The 26,942-nt window shown below is 60.1% G+C and overlaps 2 protein-coding genes across 4 annotated transcripts; one reads left to right on the top strand and one right to left on the bottom strand.

Moving 5' to 3' along the window:
• Positions 1–6,231: 6,231 nt before the first annotated feature.
• ZNF74 (zinc finger protein 74) lies at positions 6,232–17,331 on the bottom strand. 3 transcript variants are annotated; one of them, XM_070385701.1, is made up of 6 exons: positions 16,902–17,331; positions 16,532–16,602; positions 15,648–15,781; positions 11,367–11,493; positions 10,998–11,093; positions 6,232–10,431 (listed from the first exon to the last, which is right to left on the bottom strand). In XM_070385701.1, exons 4-6 carry the CDS (start codon positions 11,398–11,400, stop codon positions 8,858–8,860), a joined length of 1,704 nt encoding a protein of 567 aa, XP_070241802.1. In that variant the 5' UTR covers positions 11,401–11,493; positions 15,648–15,781; positions 16,532–16,602; positions 16,902–17,331; the 3' UTR covers positions 6,232–8,857. The 3 variants fall into 3 exon arrangements, with proteins under 3 accessions (XP_070241802.1, XP_070241800.1, XP_070241801.1); XM_070385699.1 differs by lacking the exon at positions 15,648–15,781 and having other exon boundaries at positions 16,902–17,330; XM_070385700.1 differs by lacking the exons at positions 15,648–15,781; positions 16,532–16,602; positions 16,902–17,331 and adding an exon at positions 12,208–13,452.
• Positions 17,332–21,193: 3,862 nt separating this feature from the next.
• Positions 21,194–23,645, top strand: LOC138991411 (protein FAM246C). Its single transcript, XM_070385543.1, has one exon. The coding sequence runs from the start codon at positions 22,185–22,187 to the stop codon at positions 22,866–22,868; it is 684 nt and encodes a 227-aa protein (XP_070241644.1). The 5' UTR covers positions 21,194–22,184; the 3' UTR covers positions 22,869–23,645.
• The last annotated feature ends 3,297 nt before the right edge of the window (positions 23,646–26,942 follow it).

Below are 26,942 nucleotides of genomic sequence, written 5' to 3'. Positions count from 1 at the left end.
ATGTTCATTCTTCCCATCTCCTGCTTGACCACGTCCAATTTACCTGTTAGATCCTGTTTCATGGATCTAACATTCCATGTTCCTATGCAATACTCTTGTTTAAACATCAAACTTTACTTTCACCACCAGATACAACCACAGCTGGGTGTCCTTTCTGCTTTAGCGCCACCTCTTCATTCATTCTTTCTGCAGTTTTTTCTCCACTCTGCCCCAGTAGAATATTCGGCACCTACCGACCTGGGGGCTCATCTTTCAGTGTCCTATCTTTTTGCCTTTTCGTTCTGTTCGTGGGGTTCTCAGGGCGAGAATGCTGAAGTTGTTTGCCATTCCCTTCTCTGACACGATTTGTCAGGCCCTACTCAGCCGCTCATCTCAGCTGGAGGACGTGCCTGGGCTGTCCCACTGCTGGTCTTGTGAGTAAAGCTTCACTGGCCGCCGGGTGTCGGTCCGTGTGCAGCTGGGAGTCTCGGCAAAGGCCCTGCTGGAGTGTCTGGGAAGTGGGTCCGGGGAAGGCTGGAGCCGATGTTGGAGGATGCCCGGGAGCAGACGGCCCCCGCCTTCACCGCTGCTCTGGTCACCTTGCTTAAAAGTAACAGTCTGGTTGGTGTTCTCGTCTCTGGTCTTGTAAGCTGTGGCAAACTAGAGAGAGAAGCAGGAATAAAGGTACATTTGTGAGAGCTGCTTGGTGTGTGTTTGCCTTTTCACTTGTTCAGGCTTCCCTGTGGTAAAGAATCCACCTGCAATGCAGGAGACCTGGGTTAGATCCCTGGGTTGGGAAGATCCCCTGGAGAAGGGAAAGGCTACCCACTCCAGTATTCTGGCCTGGAGAATTCCATGGACTAAATCCCTGGGGTCGCAAAGAGTCGGACACGACTGAGTGACTTTCACTTTCAGTTGTTTAGATTGGGGGAAGCAAGTAACCCAGGGCTCCGGGAGCACACTCACAGTGGCTGGGAGCATGGCGAGGGTGTCCGCGCCCTGCTCCTGCCTGTTGTGCAGACAGGGTGCTCAGGGACTCAGGTCCAAGGTGGGCAAGGGGGCAGCAGGGGTGTCTGGGCCGCCTCCCGCCTCGGAGGGCAAGTGGCTGGTCTGGTGGCTTCCGTGAAAAAACCTGGGATGCGGTGAGGCGGCCCCATGCTCCCTGCCCGAGCCTCCTTTACCTCCTTGGTCACGTTTATTCCTAGTATTCTTTTGGTGCGATTTTAAGAGGTTTTTTTTTTTTTTTTTTGCATTTCCTTTCTGATATTTCATGTTTAGTATAAAGAAATGCAGTCAGTTTCCGAATGTTACTCTTGATCCTGCTTCTTCGCTGAATTCATTTATCAGTTCTAGTGGGTTTTGTGTGGTGTCCTTAGGGTTTTCTGTATGTTGTATGACATCATCTGCATATGGGCTTTCCTGGTAGCTCAGCTGGTAAAGAATCCGCCTGCAATGCAGGAGACCCTGGTTCATTTCCTGGGTCAGGAAGTTCCCCTGGAGAAGAGATAGGCTACCCACTCCAGTATTCTTGGGCTTCCTTGGTGGCTCAGAAGGTAAAGAATCTGCCTGTAACGTGGGAGATCTGGGTTCGATCCCTGGGTTGGGAAGATCCCCTGGAGAAGGGCATGGCAACCCGCTCAGTACTCTCGCCTGGGGAATCCCATGGACGGAGGAGCTTGGTGAGCTGCAGTCCACAGGGTCACAAAGAGGGGGACATGGCTGAGTGACTAAGCACAGCCCAGTGCATCTGGCTCTTCCCAAAGGCAATTTACAGACCTTGCTCAGTTGCCAGAAAGACTGTCCTTTTCTCTTTGATGTTTTCTTTGTTTTTAACCTCCCAGCTTGGGAAAACAATTCAATGGTTAGGATTTCTCAGACGTTGGCAGGTCATCTCTCTAGATGTTGAATTTATCAATGAAACCTCTGCCTGCATTTGATCACGCTGACGCCTTGTCAGTCGTTTCTCCACCATCCCTAACCTCCTCAGATGAAACATATAAGATTAGATGAATCGCCTGTCCCCTTTTTCCTTGATTAAGCTGAAATTTGGTTCTCTCCTCCTGTCCTCCGATAAAATTAAATAACTGCATGACATATTCTAGACAAAACCCCTATGTATAAGAGTCTAACTAAACTTCAGTAAAAATTAGTTTAAAAAAAAGAAAAACATTTCACATTTACCCGTCTGTCTGGCATTGGCCGTGTCCTCTGCGGCACACTTTGTCTACGGTCTGGGGCCTTAACAGCTGGCCTGTGGGCGGCATGTTTATTGGGATCAAAATGTTGACTTGAAACCAGACAAGAGAATATCCTCGGGTGAGTGCTGAGCGGGCCGTTTCTCAGCCCTGTTGGGTCTGAGCCCCCTATCAGAGGAAGCAGATAGAGCGGCCGTCACGTGTCATCCTCAGCATTGAGAAACAGAGAAGGTGGGGCGGGGTGGGGGAGGCCGAACCTGGGGGTGATCGGTCAAATTCATTCCCCTGCCATCACTGAACAGAATCTTTTCTCTTTTTGTTTCTTTTTTAATTGAGAAAAGAAATTCTTTCTGGGCAGGCCTCACGGAATGGGGGGCCTTAGTTCCTTGACCAGAGATTGACCCCGTGCCACTGTGCTGGAAGCGTGGAGTCCCGGCCACTGGACCGTCTGGGAAGCCCCTCAGGGCCTTTCAGCACGTGCTCGTCCTCCAGGAGGCAGACTTTGAGGGATTTGCCCACCTTGTTTCTAGGACCTTGGGGTCAGCTGTGTCTCACTTGAGCTGAGCTGGGGGAAAGGCGCGTCTGAGACTAGTTCTTGCTTGGCTACAAGGCTGGGCGTCTCAGGATCTTGGCTTGCTGTGCATGGGGAAGACCAAACCTGGTCTGGTTACAGACCCAGATGCTGCGCCGGTGAGGCAGGTAGTGCGGGGAACCCAGATGCCGCGCCGGTGAGGAGGGCAGCCGCGGGGAACCAGATGCCGCGCCGGTGAGGAGGGCAGCCACGGGGAACCAGATGCCGCGCCGGTGAGGAGGGCAGCCGTGGGGAACCCAGATGCTGCACTGGTGAGGAGGGCAGCTGCGGGGAGGACCGATGTGAGAAAAACAGCTGAAAGCCCGCAACAAGAACTAGGAAGTTGAATGTCGGTGGTGAAACAGCCGCTCAGGTTCCGTCCCAGGCCCGGGGTTCTTTCGTGTGTCGTCCACTGTGTGTGGCTTTTGTCCTCAGATGCCTCTCGGGTGCAAAATGGTGCTACGCCTCCAAGCGTTGCATCTGAGTTCGGGAGAGGAAGGAGCAGTCTCCTATCAGGAAAGCCAACACTTTCCCCAAACCTCTAGCAGACTTGGTTGTCAGCACCGGGCCACGTGGCCACCACAGCTGCACCCATTTTAGAGGCCGAAGTGTTGAGGTGGACATGTCCTGAGTCACCCTGTCCCAGAGTCTGCCACAGGTGACCGCTGCTACCAGCTCGGTGTTGCCCTGAAGTGCTGGCCAGTGTGGGTTCTAGGAAGAAATGAAATAAAAGGCTATCATACAAAAAAGGATAGGCAAGCTTTTTATTTCCAAGTAATGACTTTACTTAGAAAACAGGATAAACCAATAACGCATTAGGGACTTTCTGGAATGACCCAGCAGATCTGCTCAGTGTGAAATAGACAGAAGGGTAGCTGCAGGCAAGAGCTGCCTCTGTGTCTCATCCCGTGGCTGATTTACAAACCCCGCAAAGTTACACTGAAGTCAGCAATCCGTATGTGAGCACATACAAAGGCGATGATAAGCGCTTTCTCCTTTTACATCTCCTTTTCATTTAGTTTTGGCTGCGCTGGGTCTTGGTTTTATGCTCGGGTTTCCTCTAGTTGCCGCAAACAGGGGCTACTGCAGCTGTGGTGTGCAGGCTTCAGGAGCTGCAGGTCATGGACTCCGCTGCCCTGCAGTAAGTGGGGTCTCCCAGGCCGGGGACCGAGCCTGCGTCCGCTGCATTGGCAGGCTCATTCTTATCACTGGACCTCCAGGGAAGCCCTGTAAGCCTTTTCCGATGGTTAGAGGCAGACTAGAACGAACAGTCATCTACCATGGTCTTTGATGTGAAGACCTATCTCACATAGAACTATGTTAATTCTTTCCAAACTGGCCAGTTATAATCAAAACCCCAAGGAGATCTGCAGGGGCATGAAGAGGCCAAGTTCTGAGAAAATGATTCCTGCCTGGCTCACTTAGAAAAATTTGAAAAAAAAAATTTTTTTTAAACCTCCTAAAAATGTGACCCCAGTCCTACTCTCTATGAATTACAGAGCAGCAGGAATGGGGAAGACAGGCAGGTCTGTGGAACAGTGGGGGATGAAGTTCAAGAAAGATGCAGAACCTCGGACACTTATATCCCAGATGGGTGGATTTAAGAGTAAATATAAAATACAACCAAAAAAGGATGTAAGGAAGGGCATCTGAGCCAAGGCAAAGGATAAAGGAAAGAAAAATTGAATAGACCCGACTACACAGAATTCAAAAACCTCTGTATGCTGAAAATGCAGTAACAGAGAAAATGTTCATGCTAGGGCAATATGTGTGTGCATATTGCATATACATGTATGTGTGTGCATATTGATATGCATGTGTGCATATTGTACATAGGTACACATATATTTTAAAGGTGTCTAGCTTTAATATTATTTTAATAAAAACATTTTTTTGTTTTTGCTGCTCTGCGTCTTCATCACCGTGCGAGGCCTTTCTCCAGTTGCTGTGAGTGCAGGCCGCCCTCCGATTGTGGAGCACGGCCTCTCGTCGCAACGGCTTCCCTTGCTGTGGAGCGGGGGCTCCAGGGTGTGCGGCTGCAGAAGTAGTGGCACTCGGGCTGTTTCCCCGTGGCGTGTGGGATCTTCGTGGGCCAGGGATTGAACCGGTGCCCCTGCGTTGCAAGGTGATCCTTAACCGCTGGAGTGCCAGCGGTTGGGAATGCATACAGGGAGGCTGTATGTACTGTGTATGTATGCCGGCGTACATGCCGAGCTGGACACTTGTGCTGCACGTGTGCGTGTGTGACACGCGCACCTACTGCGTGTATTTGTGCCCATCTAAAGATGGGAGAGTGGACGAAGAGAAAACTAAAGCGTCAGACGCAGCAACAGATAGTTCTACGCCTAATGCTTCGTGTCTTTGGCTGCCTGGGCTTTGCTGCAGCATGCAACCTCCTGGTGAAGCCCCCCTGGTGAGCCAGAGGTTGAGACTGTGCTTTCCTGCCGAGGGCGAGGGCTCGATCCCTGACTGAGGACCTGAGACCCCACGTGCCGTGTGGCACGGCCAGGAGAGGAAACGCGTGTAGTCGAACTGTATCCTGATGGAGCTTTTTCTGTAGACTGACATGGTTGTGGTCACCTCACAGAGTGACCACGTGGTTCCGTTTATTCAGAGGCTGTGTTAGATCTGGGGGAGGAAATGGCAAACAGGTTTGCTAATAAACTATGAAAACCTGACAAGCTCTCCTCTCGGCTGCGCTTGTGCCCTGTGGGATCTTAGCTCCCTGACCAGGGCTGGTCCTGTGCCCTCAGCGGCGGAAGTGTGCGGTGTTGACGCTGGACCGCCGGGGGCGTCCCCAAACTGCTTTTGATCTCGCGTATTAGCGGCTTACATACTGGCGGCTCTCGGCTGGGACAGCTTAGCAGTGACCACGGTTTGCACTTAATGTACGTTTGTTGCTAAGTCACGTCGGACTCTTTGTGACCCCATGGACTGTAGCCCACCAGGCTCCTCTGTCCGTGGGGTTTCCCAGGCAAGGATACTGGAGTGGATAGCCTTTCCCTTCACCACAGGCTCTTCCTAACCCAGGGATCAAACCCTTGTCTTCTGGCTTGATAGGCAGATTCTTTATCACTGAGCCACCAGAGAAGCCCTAAAACATGTTTAGAGGGTGTCTGAAATTCAGAACCAGGCAGAACCATCTCCACTGACCCTAAATACGGTCCCACAGTAAACTCCTCGAGGACACTGGATCCGTGATTACAGGTGGGGGACCAAAGAAGTCCACCTGAAAGAATCATGGACTGACTCTTACAACTGTGGACTGAGCCGAAGTTCTTTGTGAAAGGGCTATTTTGAAGATTATGACTCAAACACTGGGGAAGCTAAGGTGATTGGCAGTAGAATGAATCAGAACATGTATAATTTCTTAAAAACTTATTGACTTAAATAATTTTGCCTAAAGCCCTTTACACTTAAAAAAAAAAAAAAAAGTGTATACATGCAGAGAAAAAAACAGGAGTAAATGCATCTCCAGGCCATGACTGTGAACTGAGGATTGTTTTAATGCTTGTACACCTGATTTCCCCCCAATCTCTTCAATATACATGTATTATGTGTATGATGAGAACACAAAGTTTCTATGTAAATAAAAGAGCATTGAGACATCAGTGGGAGAGGGGCCAAAGGGCATCTCCAACGGTTTTCTTGAAGAACACGAATAACATGTTCCGTTTCAGAATTTTTAAAGAGATGGGAATACCAGGCCACCTTACCTGCCTCCTGAGAAACCTGTATGCAGGTCAAGAAGCAACAGTTAGAACCAGACACGAAACAACAGACTGGCTCCAAATTTGGGAAGGAGTACGTCAAGGCTGTGTACCGTCACCCTGCTTCTTTAACTTCTAGGCAGAGTACATGATGCGAAATGCCAGGCTCGATGAACACAAGTTGGAATCAAGACTGCTGGGAGAAATATCAATAACCTCAGATATGCAGATGACACCACCCTGATGGCAGAAAGAAGAGGAACTCAAAAGCCTCTTGATGAAAGTGAAAGAGGAGTGAAAAAGTTGGCCTAAAGCTCAACATTCAGAAAACGAACATCATGGCATCCGGTCCCATCACTTCACGGGAAATAGATGGGGAAATAGTGGAAACAGTGGCAGACTTTATTCTCTTGGGCTCTAAAATCACTGCAGATGGTGATGCAGCCATGAAATTAAGACACTTGCTTCTTGGGAGAAAAGCTGACAAGCGTCAACAGTATATTCAAAAGCAGAGATGTTACTTTGCCGGCAAAGGTCCATCTAGTCAAAGCTATGGTTTTTCCAGTAGCCATGTATGGATGTGAGAGTTGGACCTTAAAGAAGGCTGAATGCCAGAGAACTGATGTTTTCAAATTGTGGTATTGGAGAAGACTCTTGAGTCTCTTCGACTGCAAGGAGATCACCAATCAATCCTAAAAGAAATCAATACTGAATATTCATTGGAAGGACTGAAGCTGAAACTCCAATACTTTGGCCGGGTGATGCGAAGAACTGATTCATTGGAAAAGACCTCGATGCTGGCAAAGATTGAAGGTGGGAGGAGAAGGGGATGACAGAGGACGAGATGGTTGGATGGCATCACTGACTCAGTGGACCTGAGTTTGAGCAAGATCCAGGAGTTGGTGATGGACAGGGAAGCCTGGCGTGCTGCAGTCCATGGGGTCGCCAAGAGTCAGACACAACGGAGCAACTGAACATTATCAAAAGGTGTCTCTTGAAGCGGTAAGGTGCTTGCCAGCTGAGGCTGCCAGCAGCCCTGCCGGGCAGGCAGCAACAGTGTGTGTATGTGCTAATTCGTATGTGAATTTCTTTTAAACTAAGAGAAATAACTATGGTAACAATCAAAGCTAGATTCTACTTGTTTTCTGCCAATTAAGTTGTCAGAGCGTCCCTGTTTGCCGCAGGGAAGGGCTTGCAGCCAGCCTCAGGGACGCTGGAGGAGCGGTGGGTCGGCGCTGAGGGCACAGAAGCCAGCCCGGCAGGACCAGCCTGAGCCTCCAGGACCGGGCGGTGCCCGACCACTGCCATCGGCTCTGCTCACGCTGAGACAGTGTCACTGTCCTCACACAACCAGAACCACACTGGACGATGCAGGACGTAGTTCATTTATCTCAAAACTGTCACTTCTAGCAACCTGCCGGAGGACCACGTCGAAGAAGAAGAATCCAAAAGATGGTGTGTGAGGATGGTTTGTAATAGTGATGCTTGGAAATCACGTTCGCGTCCAGCAGAAGAGCAGCTGACAGGACAGCCCGCCCTCTCCAGAACCTCAGCTCCAAACACAGCAGGCCCTGCTGGAGAGACGCGGGCCGTGCGGTGGGGACGCTGGGGGACCAAGACAGACGCGCACACCGTGCTTACAGAACCGTGAAGATGACCAAAGCGCAAGACGCGGTTTTATTAAGAATGATGGGCATCTCTTCCCTTAATTCTCTATTTTCTGAAATGTGGTTATTCAGCCTCCATACATACTTTAATGAAGTGTGTGTCATAGACTCCAGCCCTCTGTACAGATGTGAGCCGGCAGCTGGTCTCTGCTTTAAACTGAGCAGGATGAGCGAGCCATGACCAAGCCCCGGAGGGACACCATCTCTCCCCCTCTCTGGGTCCACCAGGCGCGCCTCCTCTTGGGGGCTGAGCACTGTGGGGCCTGGGGCCGCCCCACAGGTGGCCTCACCAGCCGGGGTATGAAGCCTGCTTCCACCACGGACAAGGTGGCCAGACGGGACGCTGGGCTGCATGGCCACTAACGCGTGAGTGCGGCGAGTCCAGGGAACTTGCTTCTTCCCAAAGGCCCACCATTTGAGCCTACTCTCCCCTCCTGGCACAGAGCGTTCACTTAGAAGTAATACTGTCTGTGATTCTCCAGTTTTCTCTCCCCTTTAATTATCATGTTAAACATACAAGTGTTTACAGAAGAAACTCGGGATGCAAATCAAGGCGGCAGCTGTCCAAGGACGCGAGGACAGGGCCCCCTTCACCTGAGGAGAGTGCCCCCACCCCGCCTTCCGAACGTCAGGGGGAGGACAGGACGCCCTCGGCGCTCTCCCACCAGCTCCCTCTCCAGCAGCCCACAACCTCTAGGTGTGTTTCAGGTGGCAGGTGGGTGTGTCACACACACGTTAATTTCTAGGGTTGCTCCCCAGGGAGAAACTCCTGCTGCCTGAGGCCGGGGCCACACCCAGGAGCTCGGCCACGTCCCGGGCATCGACCGGGCCCACGCTGCTCCCGCCAGAGGCTCCCGCGCCCAGTAGGCCGCCGGGCACGTAGTAGGGGCTCAGCAAGCGCTGGTCCAACTGGATGGCGAAGGGCTTCTCGCCTCCGTGCAGCCTGCGGTGCTCCGCCAGGGGCCCGCTCCAGCCGAACACCTCGCCGCGCTCGTGACACTTGAAAGCCTTCTCCGCCGAGTGGGTCTTCTGATGTTTAACGAGACAGTGATTCTGGCTGAAGGCCCGGCCGCACTGGCTGCACTTGTAGGGCCGCTCGCCCGTGTGCACGCGCTGGTGCACGATGAGCGACGAGTGGCAGCTGAAGGCCTTCCAGCAGCGGCTGCAGTCGAAGGGCTTCTCGCCCGTGTGCACGCGCTGGTGCACGATCAGGTAGGAGTGGGAGCTGAAGGCCTTGCCGCACTCGTCGCAGCGGAAGGGCTTCTCGCCGCTGTGCACGCGCTGGTGCACCACCAGGTAGGCGTGGCAGCTGAAGGCCTTGGCGCACTGGCCGCACTGGAAGGGCTTCTCGCCCGTGTGCGCGCGCTGGTGCAGCGTCAGGCGCGAGCGGCTGCTGAAGGCCTTCTGGCAGTCGCTGCAGCGGAAGGGCTTGTCCCCGCTGTGCAGCTTCTCGTGAGCCGCCAGCGACGAGTGGCAGGCGAAGGCCCGGCCGCACGCGGCGCAGCAGTAGGGCTTCTCGCCCGTGTGCACGCGGTGGTGGCGCGTGAGGTGCGTCCGCTGGTTGAAGGCCTTGCCGCACTCGCCGCAGCGGTAGGGCCGCTCGCCCGTGTGCACGCGCCGGTGCATGCCCAGCAGCGAGCTGCAGCTGAAGGCCTTGGCGCACTGGCTGCACTTGTAGGGCCGCTCGCCCGTGTGCACGCGCCGGTGCACGTTGAGGGACGAGTGGCAGCTGAACGCCTTTCCGCACTGGCCGCACAGGAAGGGCTTCTCGCCCGTGTGCACGCGCCGGTGCTCCAGGAGGTTGGTGCTCCAGCTGAAGGCCTTGCCGCACTCGCCGCACTTGTACGCCTTCTCCCGCGCGTGCCAGCGCCGGTGCAGCGCCAACGCCGCGCTCCGCGAGAAGGCCTTGCCGCACTCGCCGCACGCGAACGGGCCGCTCCCTGCACCCTGGCTCCGGCGCCGGCGCCCGGCCCCGGTGGCCCGCACTCCTCCCGGCTGGCCTTCCGGAAAGGCTCCTTCCGCGGCAAGGCGGGGCTGGGCCGGCAGGGCGCTCTGCAGGCCAAGTGCCTCCTTGGACTCATAGCTGCCCCGCCGGCGCTCCTCGGCGGACCCAGCACTAGCGTAGGCGGCTTCGCCTCGGGTCAGAGCAGTCGCCAGGCCCCCTGGGCCGGCCCCCCAGGTACCCTCGTTGCCGAACCCGGGGTTGTGCACACCGGACCTCACCAGCCCGACTGCGATCAGCTCCCAGGGAGGCTCTTCCTTGTAAACAAGCGTCTCCTCCGCCTCAGGCCCGGGCTCCCATCCTGGTTCTGGAAGGAAGCAAGAGGCCACCCTCTGAGACCACGCGGGGGGCGGCGCCAGGGCTCAGGGCGGGGTGTGCCCAGAGCTCCGGTGAGCCGGAAGCGCGGACTGTGGACGGATGCGGGTGCAGGGGCCAGGGCGGCGGGCGGGGCCGTAGTGAAGGGGCCAGGGCGGCGGGCGGGGCAGCAGGGCAGGCGAAGTACACGGAGGCGGGGCAGCGGGGAGGAGGTGGGGCGGGAGGGGCGGCGGCAGGCGGGGAGGCCGGAGTCTGTAAGAAGCCAGAAGCCAGGCCGCTCTGTAAAGAGCCAGGCGGGGATGGAGGAGCCCTTGGGGGCTGAGTCCACACTGATAGCCCCTCGTGTGAACACTCCACGTGCAGATGCTCCTGTCTCTCCAGCTCAAGGCAACCGGCTGTGTCCGTTCTGGTCACTGTGCCCGCAGCACGGGTCCTGGCACACAGTCGGTGCTCAATGTGTGCTCAGGGAAGGGAGGCAGGAGGGGCTGGGCAGGCGCAGAGGGCGCAGCAGCGGACCAGGAGCGGCGGGGAGGGGCTCCGCCTCCGCGCCCCGCTCACCTGGATCGGGCCCCGCAGGCCCGTCTCTGGGCGCCTGCCATGGCTCCTCGCCTCGCTCCAGGTGGGAGATGACGTCTGGCTTGCAGACCGGAGGCCCTGCTCGGGGAGGAAGCGGCGTGGCTCTGGGCGCTCTGTGCGCCAGCGCTGAGGAAGGGGGCTCAGAGGAGGACCCCACGGAGACTGACGCCCCCTCCAGGGCAGGCTGGGCTCCCAGGGCTGTCCACCCCTCCCTCTCCTCCAGGCCCCACCTGCAGGCAAAGATGGGCAGATGCCCTGTCTCCAGGGCAGAGACAGGAGGCTGCATCCTGCCAGGCCTGGCCCCAAGGAGAGATGCCGGACCTGGCCTCCTCACCTTGGGCACCATCTTACCCAGGGAGAGAAGGTTCTGGTAGTTTTCCAGCATCACATCCCGGTACAAGGCCCTCTGGGGGGAGTCCAGTTGGCCCCACTCCTCCTGGGTAAAGTCCACGGCCACATCCTTGAAAGTCACGGACTCCTGGAAGGACACACGTGTTCGTTCTCTCTCACCCAGTACGGTAGAGTCCACCTGTGTTCCTGGGTGACGCAGGAGCTCAGCATCGGAGACCTCGGGCGCCGTCCTGAGTGTGGCCGGAAGGCTGTGCTATAGACATAAACGGCCGCAGACAGGCCCGCACTGCGCCCTGAGGGCGGACCGGACCCCTCCGTGTCCTTCCTGCTTGCCGCCCACTTCTTCCCGCCAGGCCCCCTGCTCTCCCTGGGCCACGTGCCTGCCCTCACCTGCTCCTACCCTCCCCCAACACTGGCCCCTGGTCTGCGGTGCCCCCTTCGGTCATTCTAGCTCCAAGTGTCCTGAAAGGTCCCGTGATGACTCTGGTCCGGAACCCCGGTGTTCTGGGCAAGATTAGCCAGAGATTAAAGGCTTCTCTGGGCTCACACCGAAACCTAAAAGTCTCAGAAAGACCCAACCACACACTGAGGAATGTCACCACATCCCAGCACGTGTAAGGAACTGAATCCGGCGCCCACACACACACCAGAGGGGGAAAGGGGGGACAAGTGGAGACTGGGGCTGCGCACAAGCCTAACTAAGGGGAGCCTGCCCCACAGCACAGGGAGCTCCACTCTGCTCTGAGGCGACCTCAACGGGAGGGAATCCGAGAGAGGCTCCGCGTGCACCTATGGGTGATTCACTCCGACATCAGCAGAAGCTGGCAACACCGTCAAGTACCTGCGCTGCAACAAAAGCGTCAGAAAGTCCTCTCTGTCCCGAGTCCAGCCGAATGACTAAAAGGAAAAGCCGACAAAATCAGAAGAATTAAGCGTCCGTGAAACAGTACTGCTGCTGCTGCTGCTGCGTCGCTTCAGTCGTGTCTGACTCTGTGCGACCCCACAGACGGCGGCCCACCAGGCTCCCGTCCCTGGGATTCTCCAGGCAAGAGCACTGGAGTGGGCTGCCAGTGCCTTCTCCGCTAGGGCCCACACTCCACAACAAAAAGCCCACGCAGTGCAACTCGAGAGTAACCCTCACCCGCCACAAGCAGAGACCAGCCTGCGCAGCAACAAGCACCTGGCACACAAGATACATTTAAAAAGAAATGGAAATAGAAACAGGCAAACCCACAATTACACTAGCTGGTCTTAACGAGTCTTTCCCAGTAACTGACACAATATATAAGCAGAAAACGTCAGAACGTGGGACACCCAAATAACACCAGGATTCAACTCTGACTTGGCATTTCCAGAGCACGCTAGCCAACAAAAGCAGAGTCCACGTTCTTCTCAAGCGCACACAGAACATTTACCAAGAGAAGCCACATGCTGGTAAGAAAGAAAGCCGCAGTACATTAGAAAGATTTCAGCTCACACACAGTTCCTTCTCTGATTACAGCATAATTAGAAACAATAGAAGACACCTGGACAACCCTCCACCTATTTAGAATTAACAGACTCCTAAATGATACAGAGCGGAAGGAGAAATCACCAAAAAACTGTAGAAACTCCTTTGAACTGAAAAAGGAAAATAAAACATATCAAAATTTTCAGCAGAAACCTGAAGAGGACTTAGAATGAACTTTATAGCCGTGAATGGTATGTGAGAACAGGTATCAAAACAATACTTAAGTTTCAACTTGAAGAAACCAAAGTGAAGGAAAGAAATAAGAAGAATCAGAAATCAGTGAAGAGAGAAAAGAGCAGCAACAGAGACCAACAAGGAGACACGTGCTCAGCGTACGACTCGGCCATCCCGCTCTTGGGTATTTACGCGCGAGAAAACACACCCGTGACGTGGCCGCCAATACTTACAGCAGGCTTGCTGGTCATAGCCTAAACCTGGACTCACCCCCTGAACGTCCATCAGCTGGTGAGCAGATCAGCAAACGGGGGGTACGTGTACAGTGGTGCCACGCGTGGAAGTCAGTTTGTCGAAGCCCTAAGCTCCAATGTGTTAGAATGCGACTCGACTTGAAGATGGGGTCTTTAAAGAGGTAATTAAGGTAAATAAGGTCATTAGAATGGGCCCTGAATAAGATTAGTGTCGTGATAAGGAAATGAAACTTGGACACAGATGCGTACAGAGGGAAGGACGCGTGAGGACACGGAGAAGAGCCATCCACAGACCAAGGAGAGCAGCTCAGAAGAAACCCACCAACAGCCTGACCTCAGACTTCTGGCCTCCAGAACCAGGGGACAGGGCATGTCTGTCCTGAGCCACTGACTCTGTGGCGTCTCATCAGGGCAGCCCAGCAACCTAAAACGGAATGGGGTCTCATTCAGCAATCAAAAAACAAGCTGCTGACTCAAATCAGGACACGGGTGTAAAAGCATGCTAAGTGAGATAAATCAGGAACAAAATCACATGTATAGGGACGTCCCGGTGGTCCAACGGCGGAGGCTCCGTGCTCCCAGTGCAGGGGCCCGGGCTCGATCCCTGGTCAGGGAACCAGATCCCACAGGCCACAAGCAGTGTGCAAGCCGCAAGCAAAGACCTGGTGGCAAATAAATAGATGAATATTGAAAACAATCACAAGGGTGATTCCATGTGACGTTCTCCAAAAGGCAAAATTATGTTGCTTGCCAAGGGGACAGGTGGACAAGATGGACTATAAGGGGCACGAAGGGGCCTGCTGGGTGACGGGAAGTGCTGTCCTGCCTGCGGTGCTCACAGCTCTACGCGTGTGCCAACACTCACCACGTCCTACGTGCACAGAACTGGAAAGCTCTACACGTGTGCCAACACTCACCACGTCCTACGTGCACAGAACTGGAGAGCTCTACGCGTGTGCCAACACTCACCACGTCCTACGTGCACAGAACTGGAGAGCTCTAGGCGTGTGCCAACACTCACCACGTCCTACGTGCACAGAACTGGAGAGCTCTTCCCGTGTGTAACCGTACGGCAGGAAGCCTGCCCATAAAGAAGGCTGAGCGCCAAAGAATCAGCGCTTTTGACTGTGGTGTTGGAGAAGACTCGAGACTCCCATGGGCTGCAAGGAGATGCAACCAGTCACTCCTAAAGGAAATCAACCCTGATTATTCATTAGAAGGACTGATACTGAAGCTCCAATACTTTGGAAACACTAGAGATCTCTTTAAGAATATTACAGATACCAAGGGAACATTTTACGCAATGTTCCAACCAGCTCACCCTAGAGGCAATCAGTCCTGAATATTCACTGGAAGGACTGATGCTGAAGCTGAAACTCCAATACTTTGGCCACCTGACGCGAAGAACTGACTCACTGGAAAAGACCCTGATGCTGGGAAAGATTTAAGACAGGAGGAGAAAGGGACGACAGAGGATGAGATTGCTGGATGGCACCACCGACTCAAAAGAGATGAGTTTGAGTGAACTCCGGGAGTTGGTGATGGACAGGGAGGCCGGGCGTGCTGCAGTCCATGGGGTTGCAGAGTCGGATACGTCTCAGTGACTGAACAGCGACAACAAGCCTGATACGAAAACCCCAGCGGACTTCAGGGAGACAAGAAGGTGGGGGTGAGGACGCACGCTGAACCTGAGGCGCAGGGATGGAGCGAGACGGTGCCGGCAGACAGAAGGCGGAAGGGACAGAGACAAGACCTCAGAACGCGAAGCTGCTAACAGAGCTCTCAGCGGCTACGTGGCTTCAGTGTGGGGGTGTCGACAGGCAAGAGCAGGACCTGAGCCACGTTGAGGCCTTGCTAGGGGCACTCCCAACCTACCTGGAGAAGCCCACGTCCCGTGTATCTTCATTTTGCAGGGCAGGGAGCAAAAGGGTGTGGAATCAAAGGCAGACTTGGTAATGCAACCCGCAGAGGAATCAGAACAGACCATGGGGGATGTCCCAGCCGGGAAGAACCCTTGCCACAGTACGAGACTGCTGGGAGAGGAGGGCACTTGAGAGAGAGGACCAGCTATTCAAAGCCTGGGAAGCTGGTGTTTCGGGATCAACATCTGTGCACAAGAAGGGGCGTGCCTCCGAGGTGGTGCTCTCAACACACGCCCTGCTTTTCCCTCCATTTCAAGGTCAGCTGCAGACATCAGAACATCTCAGCCTACATTCTTCAGCCTGCACTTACCAAGGATGTTCTCCAGAGTCACAGTGCCATCATCACCCACCTCGACCTGAAATAGTTTCCAAACGCCTTTGACAGGACTTTTGGATCTATGACCCACTAAGGACCATGTACCTACGCACGCGCTCGTCATGCCTCCTGAGGTTTCACAGAACATTCTAGCATCGCAGAAGCCGGGCCCGGCTCACCACGCGTGTTTCACAGTCATTTCTACCTTTCAAGCGACAGGTTAGCAGAATCACCAAATCCTAAAAATGACAAAGGACTCAATCCTTCAAGTCTTTCACCCACACTGTCTCTATCAACTGCACCTTTCTGAACACTGGGGAGGACAGACAGGTAGGTGGTGGAACAAAATGATGAGCAAAACCCCGAAGTCTGTAAAAGGAGTGATTTGTGCTTCACTCAGCTGCAGAAGCGGCCCCAAGGCCAACTCCCGTCAGAGCCCCCAAAGCCTCCGTAATTCCACGTTTTTCCACGAAGGCCTTGTGTCAGGAACTGGGTACAGAGAAAAAGCATATCGGGACACACGCTCTACCGTCACTCTGACCCCCAGCGCTGCAACCCAGCCCTCCCATCAGCTGTTCCACATCCTTCTACCTAACTTACTCCCAGAAAACGCCCCGAACAAGGATCAACCGCAGCAAGCATCCCAGTGGGCCCGCGTGTGGAGATGAGCCAAGTGGTGTCATGGGAGCTGCCGCCCACCAGGTGTGCGCGGCTGAGCGCTCCCGGCACATGCTGGGCACACAGCAGTCCCGAGCGACGGACCGCGGCTGGGCTGCGCCCGGCTGCAAGCGACATTCGCCTGGAGGGCGCACCCGGGCGTCACCGGAACTGTCTCCCCCCTACCCGGACCCAGAGCTCCCTAAGGACTGGAGCACAGGCACCCAGATCGGGGGTCGCTGGATGACCAACGGCCTGGATGATGGAAGGACGATGCCAACCCTCCTCATAAAGAACAAGATGTTCAAAAAAAAGAAAAGACAGCCACTCACCTCGGACCTGGCTTCCAGGAGACCCCGAGGCAATGTATCTTCTGCAATCTCTTTGAGGGGACGAGCAGGATCTGGAAAGGACGAATGAGTCAATGGGGCTGTTCTGTCCACAGCCACCAGGCACCCCCAGCCCAGGGAGAATCAAGGGGAATCAGAGGCGAGCCCCAGCTTCGGCACAACCAAAGAGAACCTGGGGCTAATCCTGCTATTCGGCGTCTCGGACATCCCACTTACGGAGGAGACGCGCCGCCGTTCCCGTCCCCGTGCCCACCGGAAGGAGGCGGCGGCAGCATGACTCCGGGGCGCTTCCGGGAACCCCGCGCGCCCTCCCCGTGCAAACCCAGGCCCGCGGCCGACAGGCCAACCGTACCCGCCTCCCGGGTCTCCGGGGTGTCCATGGCGCCCTCCCTCGACGGCCGCCCTGGCTGGGGGCGGGCCGGGCCAGGCTCCCGGGGCTGGGGACGGTCGCACAGCCCCGCGGGGTCGACTACGCGCCCCGGGTCGGGGTCAGGCGGGCTCCGCAGGCGCTGGGCGCGTCCGGCTGCGCTCCCGCCCCATGGCGCGCCCCGCCAGCCTGTCAGTCACGCCTCCCGGGTCCGCGCGGGCCGACCAGGCCTCGGGCTTGGCCGCCCCGAGCTGAGGGTCGCGAGGGTGGCACAAAGGTGAGGGGCGGACCGGCGGACCGACGAAGGGCCAGAATGCCGAACCGACCCGCCTCCCACGGAAAGACCACTGCCACAAAGGATCGCCCGTGGGGCGCTGCGGGACGCGCGCATGCGCGTGACGGACGCCCACAACTCCCAGGAGCCTTTGCGCCGCGCAGGAGCGCCAGGCCCGGAGGGCGCCGTGGGGCGGAGCCCGTCTGACGTGCGTGCAGCACAGCCTTCTGGGAAGTGTAGTTACGGGGCCAGGATCGCTGGGCTCTGGCCCCGTCCCTCTCCCCCTAGGCTGCGGAAATGCCCTGCATCTGGGTGTGTGTGCGATCCGTTCAGTGTGTGTGTGGTGCGTGTGTGGTGCGTGTGTAGTGTGTGTAGTGTATAGTGTGTATGTGTGTGGTGTGTGTGGTGTATATCTGTGTGGTGTGTGTGTCTGTGTGGTGTGTATGTGTGTGGTCTTTGGTGTGTGATGTGTGGTGTGTGTATGTGTGTGGTGTGTGTGTGATGTGTGTGGTGTGTATCTGTGTGGTGTGTGTCCGTGTGCACCCTGGCGGGTGAGTGTGGAGAGTTCCGGCTGGAAGACCTATGAGTGGGGCTGACGACCCTCCAGGGCACGTTGCCTGGGACCCCCGGGAACTGGAGGGTGGCCAGCCATGCTTCTGATGGGGGTTGGGGGCGTCTGCAGACGGCCGCCTGACCATCCACGTAGAGACCCTGCCGCGCTGAGGGGCCGGGAGTTCTGGGGCTCAGACACCGCTGGGCCTGGCTGGGAGCCTCCCTGAGGGCTGGGTACTGTGGGCGCGGTCCGCTCCGGGAGGGCGCGAGCGCCCTGGGCTGGCCTAGGCTGGAGGGCTGGGGCCCCCAGGACCTCACGCTTCCACCACGCGATGGAGGAGCCTAAGGAGAGGCTCATGGGAACCCACCCGGGCGTCTGAAGAGGGTCGGGGTGGTCGTGTGGGTCTGAGCCCTCGCCCTGTGGGGTGTGATGCCACCTCGGGGTGGACAGTGCTGGCAGCGGTCAAGTCCTCAGACGCCCCGCCTGGGCTGGAATCGGTTCCCCAGGAGGAGGCTCCGCGCGGGTGGTGACCAGAAGCAGGAGTGAGGTGCCGTCTGTGCAGGGAAAGGAAAACAGGAGCAGAGACGCACAGGCGCAAGCGGGCCTTTCTCCTCAGACAGGAACACACGGAGGCCCCTCTTCACACCTTCCTGGGGAGCGGCCGTGACCTGAGGCTCCGGGAGCAGCTCACACCGGCCCGGGGGCAGGAGGCTCCTGGCACGGGGGGTGGGCAGGCAAGTCCCTGGGGCGGGCCGGACCGAGCCTGGGCTTTGTGCAGGGGGCAGGGGGCCCTTGGGTGGGAGGGTGCAGGCAGAGGGGCGGTGTAACCGTCCTACCCGAGGGGTCGGGGCCGAAGCCAAGGCCTGGAGAAATGGGCCCGGTGGAGGCTCTGGGGCGGCCCACAGGGCATGAACGGAAAGGCACGGCCAGCCTGTCAGTGCAGAGAGATCGATGGGGACAGACCGTGACCCCTGGCCACGGGGTGAGGTCAGAGCCACTCCAGGCCAGACAGTGAGGGCCGCGGACACCAGGGCTAGGCAGACAAGGCCATCGCCAGGTACTGAGGCCGGCCAAGGTCAACGCGGGGTGGTGAGTTGCTCCCTGCAGAGCCAGCTGACCCAGGGCGGCTCCCAGGGAACGCCGGGGCGGCCAGAGCCTCCAGGAGGCCAGGGCCCAGTCCCAGGGCTTGGTGGGCAGGGGGCATTCTGAGGCACTGTGCGCCCGGGTCCCGCCCCCACAGAAAGCCCCGTTCCTGCCCTGGGATCCTGGGCGAGTCACTCCCTCTCTGACCGTGTCTTTAAAGGAGACGCTGGTCTTGGAGGGGGTGGCCCTCGGGCCTCAGGCGTCCTGGGCTCTGACGTGGCTGGGGTGTGGGAGAGACAGGCCAGGCCCCAGAGACCACCCGTGGCCCATGAGGCAGGACGAAGCCGCCTCCTGTGTGTGTGGTGGGTCAAGCCAGACCTGCAGCTGAGCCCGCCTAGGCCCTGCCACGCGACCTGCACGCTGGGCGCTGCGGGGCACCACAGCCTTGCCTTCCCTCCCGGGAGGGCCTGTGGTCCAGACCCCGCCCAGCCAGCCTCGCTTGCTCACCCTCCAGAATTCCCAGACGGAGAGTGCCACCCACCGCCTAGAGCCCGGCCCATACCGTGCCCTCCAAGACCAGCTCCGAAAGCACCCCCACGGTGGGTGCCCTGCTCAGAGGTCCTGTCGCCCTCGGGCCCCTGTGCCCCGTCCCCACCGGCTTCAGGACCGTCTGCCTCGCCGCTCCCACTGCTCTGCTGAAAAGCGTTCAGCCACCGCCCCCTGCCTCCTAGAGGTGGAACCTGAGCACCTGCATTTCAGATACTGCCCTGAGGACCTCGAGGCTACAGCCCTGTGGCTCCCCCCCGCCCCCGGCCACCAGAACCCCGTCAGCATGCGACATCCCCCTGGCTCCTGACCGCCCCCAGACCCTGGGAAAGAAAACCTCCAGGCTGGGTGGCCGCTCTGAAAACAGCCTGAGGGGGGTGGGCCACAGGGAAATCCCAGGGCGGGATGGCTCCCCTCCTCTGCACAGAGAAGCCCAGGGCCCTCTCTGCTCCCTGAGCTAATGGGCAGCTACTCGCCTGCCGGGCCCGGTGGGAGGGCCAGTGTGAGGCAGAGCCAGGCTGAGGACGCCTGAGTTGGTGGCTGCCCATGGACATAGCTGGCCTGGCCCTGGCACTCGGCCGGGGACACCGTGGGGCACAAGCTGGGCCCGTCAGCACCTCCATGCAAGGACCCCCTCTCCCCCCGGCAGGCCCCACCCTGAGGAGCTCCTGGGAGGAACTGGAGAGCAGGCCTGGGTGTGGCCCCCACCCAGAGCTCCGTCCCCCGCAGGGATGACAACCATAGTCACAGCCTCCACTGGGCGCCCCAGCCTGCCTCTTGCCCCAGGCCTCGCCTTCGCCCTGGCCCTGCACCTATGAAGCCCAGGCCGGGGTCTCCACAACCGGCTTCCTGACTCTGAACACAGCCTCTGGAGATCAGAGGTGTGCTGACTGCCTGTCCTGTTCACCCTGGCCGACACCTCTGTGACCCCCAGGACCCACGGGGCCCCCAGGGCCTCTCCTCCCGTCTGTCTTTGCCCCTGTCACACTGGATCCACTGGCCTCTGTCTGCCCAGGGCCCAGGCCTCCCACCCTCGTCCCTCACGGCTCTCACACTCCCATCTGCCTGTCAGCAATCCTGGAGTCTCCCCCACGCCTGCTCACACCCTCAGGGCTTCCCTGCGGCCCCCTTCTGGGGATCTGAGGGCCTCTTGGGTGCCACAGGCGAGATTCAGAGAGGGCAGAGGCCTGGGTCACACAGCCGGGCTTGGTGGGCCACGCCATCCAGGGCTCCTGTGTCAGCTCGATTTTAATTACGGAGGGGAGGTTGGGGGGGGGGTATGGTTAACGAGGCTCCAGGGAGCAGCTGGGCCAGATGCTGGGGGTCCCCGGGGGGCCAGGTGCCTCAGCAGGAAGCAGGGGCTGGAGGGGTGGACCTAGGGCTGGATTCTCCCCTCCCCCTGCACCTTCCAGGGTGACAGGCTCCAACGAATGAGTTAATGAGTGAATGAGAGGGTGACCTGGGGCCAGGGCTGCCCATGGACAGGGTTGACTGCACCCCCAATCACACACACACGAGCACAGGGCTGCAGAGTCCTCCAGGGGCCCCAGGGACACAGGCTCCAGCAGCTGTCTTGCCATCTCCCTTCCCAGTCCAGCCTGGATCCTCGCCAGGCCCTCCCCGCCCACAATTTGCCAGGGCGGCCCCAGGGCGCCCAGAGCCCTAACTAGTCCCTTGGTGCCGTGAGCACAACATGCCCAGGGCGAGGGGTGGGAACCCTGCCCTCCAGAGGGGCGAACCCTGCCCTCCAGAGGGGCGAACTGAGCCCTGTCCGTGGCCCGGGGGTGGGCGGGGCAATGGTGCAGGCGCCACGGCAGCAGAGTGAGAATGCAGGGGGTGCAGCGGTGAGGAGGTGAGGGACGGGGGAGCAGGCAGGGGTCCGTGAGGGACGGGGAGGTGCACGGCTGGCCGCGGGTAGCTCCACCTGGGACCCTCCGCCCCAGATGCATTCAGCCAAGGACCCTATCTGACGACATCCAGCCCGCTCGGCACCACGGGCCATGCTGGGGACCCTGCTGTGGATGGAAGCGGACAGAGAACAGAGCCGCTTCCCTGCGACTTCCAGGGTGCTGTGGGCGAGGGGCCCCGAGGTACCCGGTGGGGGGCCCTGGTCAAGGAAGGTTGCCCTGCCCCAGCGGGAGGCGTGGGGGCAGCCAGGAGCGGGGGGCGGGGGGGGGGTGGACCTGGGGTTCCCCCCAGGCAGGCAAGGCAAAGGGTGGGAGTGTCTCTAGGAGGAGGAGGACGGGACCAGCACACAGACAGCGAGAGGGCGCGACCTCCGGCAGCCCCCGGAGGCGGGGACCCTGCGGAGCTCGAAGGCTGGGGCGGCAGAGCACTGGAGGGAGGGGTTCCAGACAGAGCCTGGACCTGGTGTGGGAGGGGCTTCGGCCAGTGGGCGGGGCTGGGGGCCCGGACCGCTCTTGCCTTCCTGCCGTAACTGGGCCGGGACAGTGGCTTTGAGCAGAGGATTGAGCCCGGCTCCCCGTTTGGGTTTGGGTGTCTCCACGTCCCCATCGCCTCTGTCTGACGCCTGTCCAAGCCCCTCTGGGGACCCACTGACAGCGTGGTCTCGCGGGCAAGCCCTGCACACTTATACTCGCGGCGCTGTTCCCCTGGCTCCTTGGATCTCAGGCCTGCCGGGGTTCCCCGGGCCCCAGGCCGGATCCCCCGAGGCTTACGGTCGTTCCCACAGCCGTCCCCCCGGGGCCCTCTCCACGGAGCGTCGCCCGGGCCCCATTGGTCGCTAGGCTGCAGGCTGGGGCTCAGGCCCGGCCGGGCTCTGGAAGCGGCGGTGGAGGCGGCAGCCAAGCGAATGGCGGCGGAGCCCCGGCGCCCGTGGGTCCAGGCGCGCAGCGCTTACGGCGCCAGCGAGGCGCTACGGCGCGCGGTGGGCCGCCGGCGGGACCCCGGGCCGCAGCCCAATGGGCCGGGCCCCGACGAAGCCCGCGGCCCGGGCCGCCTGGCTCGCTTGCGGGGCCAGCTTCGGGCTGAGGCGGCGGCGCGGGCCGACGCGCCCCGACTGCTGCGGCTGGTGGAGCGCGCAGGGGCCGCGGCGGGGGCGGCGGAGACGGGCGAGCAGGCGGAGGAGCGCAGCCGCGGCTCCGTGTGCTCCGTGTGCGGCGAGCCGCGCGGCGGGGCCACTTACCCGGCGGGCGTCCTGGAGGTGAGCGAGCGGCAGCTGCAGGAGGGCCTGGCGGCCGTACGCGCGGAGCTGGGCGCGGGGTTGGAGGCGCTGCGCGCGGAGCTGCGGGCCGAGCTGGACGCCCTGCGCGCGCTGCTGCCGCCTCCGCCGGCCGCCCGCCGCGAGCCCCGCGTCCCCCGAGGCCCGGCCCTGCTGCGGGCACTGGGCACCGTGAACGCCCTGGCCGCGGGCGCGAGGCCCACCGACGACGCCTCAGACGGCCCGGCCGACGGCGGCGCGAACCGGGCCCCGGCCAGGAAGAACCTCAAGAAGACCCCGGTGCCGCCCGGGGCCCCGCAGGGCGGCGGGGATTAAGCCTGGGGCGAGGGCCTGGGGCAGCGCCGCGGGTCGCCCGGCTTTGCTATCCCGAAATGGACCGGGGCTCGTGGGGCGTGGCTCGGGAGCGAGAAGGGTCCTCCGACGCCGCTCGCTAGCGCTCTGGCACCGATAGGGGCTGGGGAGCGCGGCTGGTGCGGGCAGCGCTGGGGAAGGGCCGGGGTGGAGGTCCGCCAGCCTCCGGGAGACCGCAGAGCAAGAGCCCAGGGTCCCCCGCCTGGGGGAGGGGTTGTACGTGTGTTTCCTTGAATGGTCTCAGGGAGGAGACCGGCTGTCCGGTGCTGGGGTGGCGAGCCTGACCCACACACCAAGTCCAACAGGCACCGGGACGCGTGGGCTGCAGGGACAGTCACCGGGACACCGCTCACCCAGGACAGTGTCGCTCTGATGCACAGCGCATTCTACTTCGGCCCTGGACTGCAGCCTGACCCTAGCCAGCTTCACTCCCCCGGCTGTGCCCACCCACTCCTGGATGCTGCACATCTGGTCAGCGCCTCCAGGACCATCAGCTTCGCCTTGACAGCAAGGCCCTCACGGACCCTCGCCGCGGGCAGTCACCTGACAGCAGAGTCTCTCCAGTGTCCACCCACAGCAGACTCCACAGCACACTTTACCCAGGGGCCGCCTGCCCAGCGAGGCCTCTAGCACAGAGCCAGGAACTGGCACCGTCTCATCTCCTGGCCTCAGTGAAGTGGCAGCCAGAGGCATCACCAAGCCGCATGGTGTCTAGGCTGGGCAGCCCGCTCCTTTATAGAATAAATCGTGTGCTAGCAGGCACCAACTGGCAGGCGGCCTTTCTCCTTCCCTCTCATTGGGGACTCAGACAAAGTGTAGGGTGGCAGGGTGGGCACAATCTGCCCCCGAGAGGGACTAGGGCAGTCTGGGCTTCTGGGTGAGGCTGGGGAGATCGGAGGTGCACCCAGGCCGTCCCTCCCCCCAGCCACAGGAGGCCAAGGTCACTGCGTGCGTCCTTTACTGTGGGAAGGGGGTCCTGCCTGCTTCCTAGGGGCCCTGCCAGAGCCACAGGCTGAGCCCCAGGGCCAGCAAAGCCCTGCACCCACCGACTGGGGTGGGGGCTGCCCCACAGATCGAGGTGCTGTGGGAAGCGAAGACCCTGTGTTCGCCAAGAGGCTGCTGTGGCCGGGAAAGGGCTGAGGGAGGGGGACCGCGTCCCTGAAGACTGTCCAGCGCACGGTGGGTGCGCAGTCTGCTGTGGTCAGCGACCCCGCCATAGCCGTAGAATCGTGAGAGGCCAGAGGTGCCGGGTAGCAGCAAGACCAGTGGGAAGGTGGACGCCAGATTCACAGAGGCCCCCAGGTGAGGGGTGGCGGCGAGTTGGAACCGGCTTCCTGCGCCGGTCTCCCCATCCCCCACCCGTTCTTCAGCCCCAGACCTCCCAGAAGTTGGCCTTGTGAGTCCTGCTCCTGGGGAGGGGGTTCCAAGTAAGAGACTGGGGGGAGGGTGGCTCTCAACAGGCAGACACTCAGAGGGGTGCAGGGCAGACCAAGTGGGAAGAGAGAAGAACGGGGCCTCGCTGCGGGCAGAGCCACTCCCACTGACCCTGCAGGTCAGCAGCTTCTCACGGGCCACCTGGCCACAGACCCTGTTCATCCTCGAGGCGCCAATGGCCCAGCCAAGACCTCTTGCTTGGAAGCAGGCCATCACACAGGTGATGCACAGGTGCATCGCCCAGCACCCCCTCCCCACCAGGAGTCACACTGGCCCTGCCTCACCGCCAACAGCGTGGCCACCTCCTTACCGCCCCCGCCCCCCACCCAGGCCCTCAGGGTGTCCCCGGATGTTCATGTGGACCGCCTGCATCTGCGGAGACAGACCCTGGGAGGTCCCCAGCCGCCACCACCCGGCTCCCCTGGCCCGGCCTCCATGGGGGCACTCCGTCCCTACCTCCCCATGCCCGCCCACCTCCACGTGGCAGTGTGGCCCGTGCGTGCAGGCTGTGCTCGGAGCCCACTCACCCAGGGCCCCCCCGCTGGGGAAGCGAAGCTGCAGGGTGCAGTAGGCAGGTGGGGACTTCGGCGCCCCGCATCTCCGGGGGCCTGTGTGGGTCTGCGCCCACTGGGAGGAGCACAGAGTGCTTCTTCCCCTCACCCACCAGGGCACAAGGTGAGAGCAAAGGTCCTTGTCCGGCCGGCCTGCTCCCTGGCTGGGCCTCTGTGGAACCACAGCACACGGGTGTCCTGGCCCCCCTGCTGGCCAGCTGTGTCCACAGACGGCGGGGGAAGCCCCCGCCCTGCACTGAGGGGAGGAGTCTGGGTCCTGACCCACCTCGGCTCTGTGAATGCTGGTTTGGGGTGACTGCTGGCTTGGGGTGACTGCGAGGCGCCCCGGGCGTTCTGCGCTCTGGGTGCGGCCTCACTTCTGTGCCTCGGGGGACAATGGCTGCCTGCTCCTGGGGGCAGGGTCCCTGACCTCTGCTGGGGATTCCACCAGTGTGGTTCCCGTGCTGTTCATGGACTTTGGTTCCGGGGGGGCATCCCGAACGTAGAGGCTCTTTATCCATTTGTGGGGCTTCCTGACCCTTGTGGGGGGTCTTTGGTCCCTGGATGGCGTCTCATCTCCTGTGTGAGGGTGGGGATCCTTGTGCAGGGGACTGTGCTCCTGTCGGTGGGGGTGCTGACCCGTATGACCATCCTCCTCCAGGGTCCACAGGCCTGGAGGTGCAGAGTCATGGCCTTGGAAGATGAAGAGCCTGAGAGCGGGGTCTAGCTGGACCTGGTGAAGGTCGATGTTGATGGGGATTGGGCTGGGCCCCATGGGCTAGGGCTGTTTCCTTCCAATGGGTGGGGCCTGGAGGAACAGGTTTGGGTCTCTAGGGGGGCTCAGGAGACGTGGGGGCATAGAGGAAGGTGGCCCCCCCACACACACGCAGGCCCCACCGGACAGGTCACCACTGCCCTTCCCGCCAACCAGGCCTGGCCAGAGCACGTGCAGCACTGTCTCAGGGGCAGCTCTTCGGGCAGCTGCTCCCGGGAAGGGGGGCGGGGAGGGTCTCCCACTCCAGGGGCCTCCACCATTGCTCCCACTTGGGCTGGCCACACCGCAGGCTCACAGGTCCATGCGCTAGAAGCAGCTTGGTGTTCTCAGCACAACTTAGGGCTGGGGAGTCGTAGCACCAGGCACCTGCGGACTGACATGGGCCATCCTGGCCTGAGCACTGACCCAGCGCCGTCCAAGGGTGGGAGCCGCGTCTTGGGCCAGCGGGTGCCAGGCAGACCCTGGTCTCCTCTTCCCTGACTCCACCTTCCTCCTCAAACGACGCCCCTCGCCAGGGGCAGGGCGTCACATGGAGAAGAGGGAGCATCCCGCGAGGTGAGGATCAGAAACAAACAGGTTCAGAGTCAGAGCGCATACCGCCAGCCGCACCATGAGGAAGGCGAGTGCCAGGGCTGGCCTGCGTGGTGTGGCGGTGAGCAGCAGACAACGCAGGCGGCGGGCAAGGGCGGTGCATTTATCGGGAGGGTGGGTTAGAGGCGTGGCTGAGGCCTCGAGGCTCCAGGCCCGGAGAGGACCGCAGGGGCGGCTCCTCCAGCCGGGGAGACAGCTGGGCAGCACCAGCTGCCTGCAACCGCCGCAGGCCGGTCTCCGCCTGAACACCTTGCTTTCACGGCTGCCCCCTCCCCCATTAGTCCTGGGTCAGGAGTGCTACTGGCATGCCCCTACAGACCCGGGGACGGAGGCTGGGGACCAGGAGCGCCCCAGCCATCAGCAAGGACGACGTTCGATGGGGAGGGCACCTTGGGTCCCAGGGCCACTGACTTTCGGGCGGCTGGCTGGAAAGGACGTCCCAAGACCACGGCCGCCTGATCAAAGGGTCTGGGAGGCAGCTGCGCCCCCACCCCGCCTTAGGGCTCGGCCCTGGCTTCCGCGCCCAGCGGATCCCGGGCCGTGGTCCTAGCTCCGGAGGCTCGGCCGGCACCCTACCCACCCCCCACCTGGTGCTGTCCGCGGTGCTGACGGGGCCGCCTGCCGCTTGCCGGCGTTCAGGTTGCCTTCCCCAAACCCCAGGGCCTCCCCCGACCCCGCGCGCTGCGG

Source organism: Bos mutus, chromosome 17, assembly GCF_027580195.1.
Source record: "Bos mutus isolate GX-2022 chromosome 17, NWIPB_WYAK_1.1, whole genome shotgun sequence".
NCBI lineage: Eukaryota > Metazoa > Chordata > Mammalia > Artiodactyla > Bovidae > Bos > Bos mutus.
This window is presented reverse-complemented; position numbering and strand designations above follow the sequence as displayed.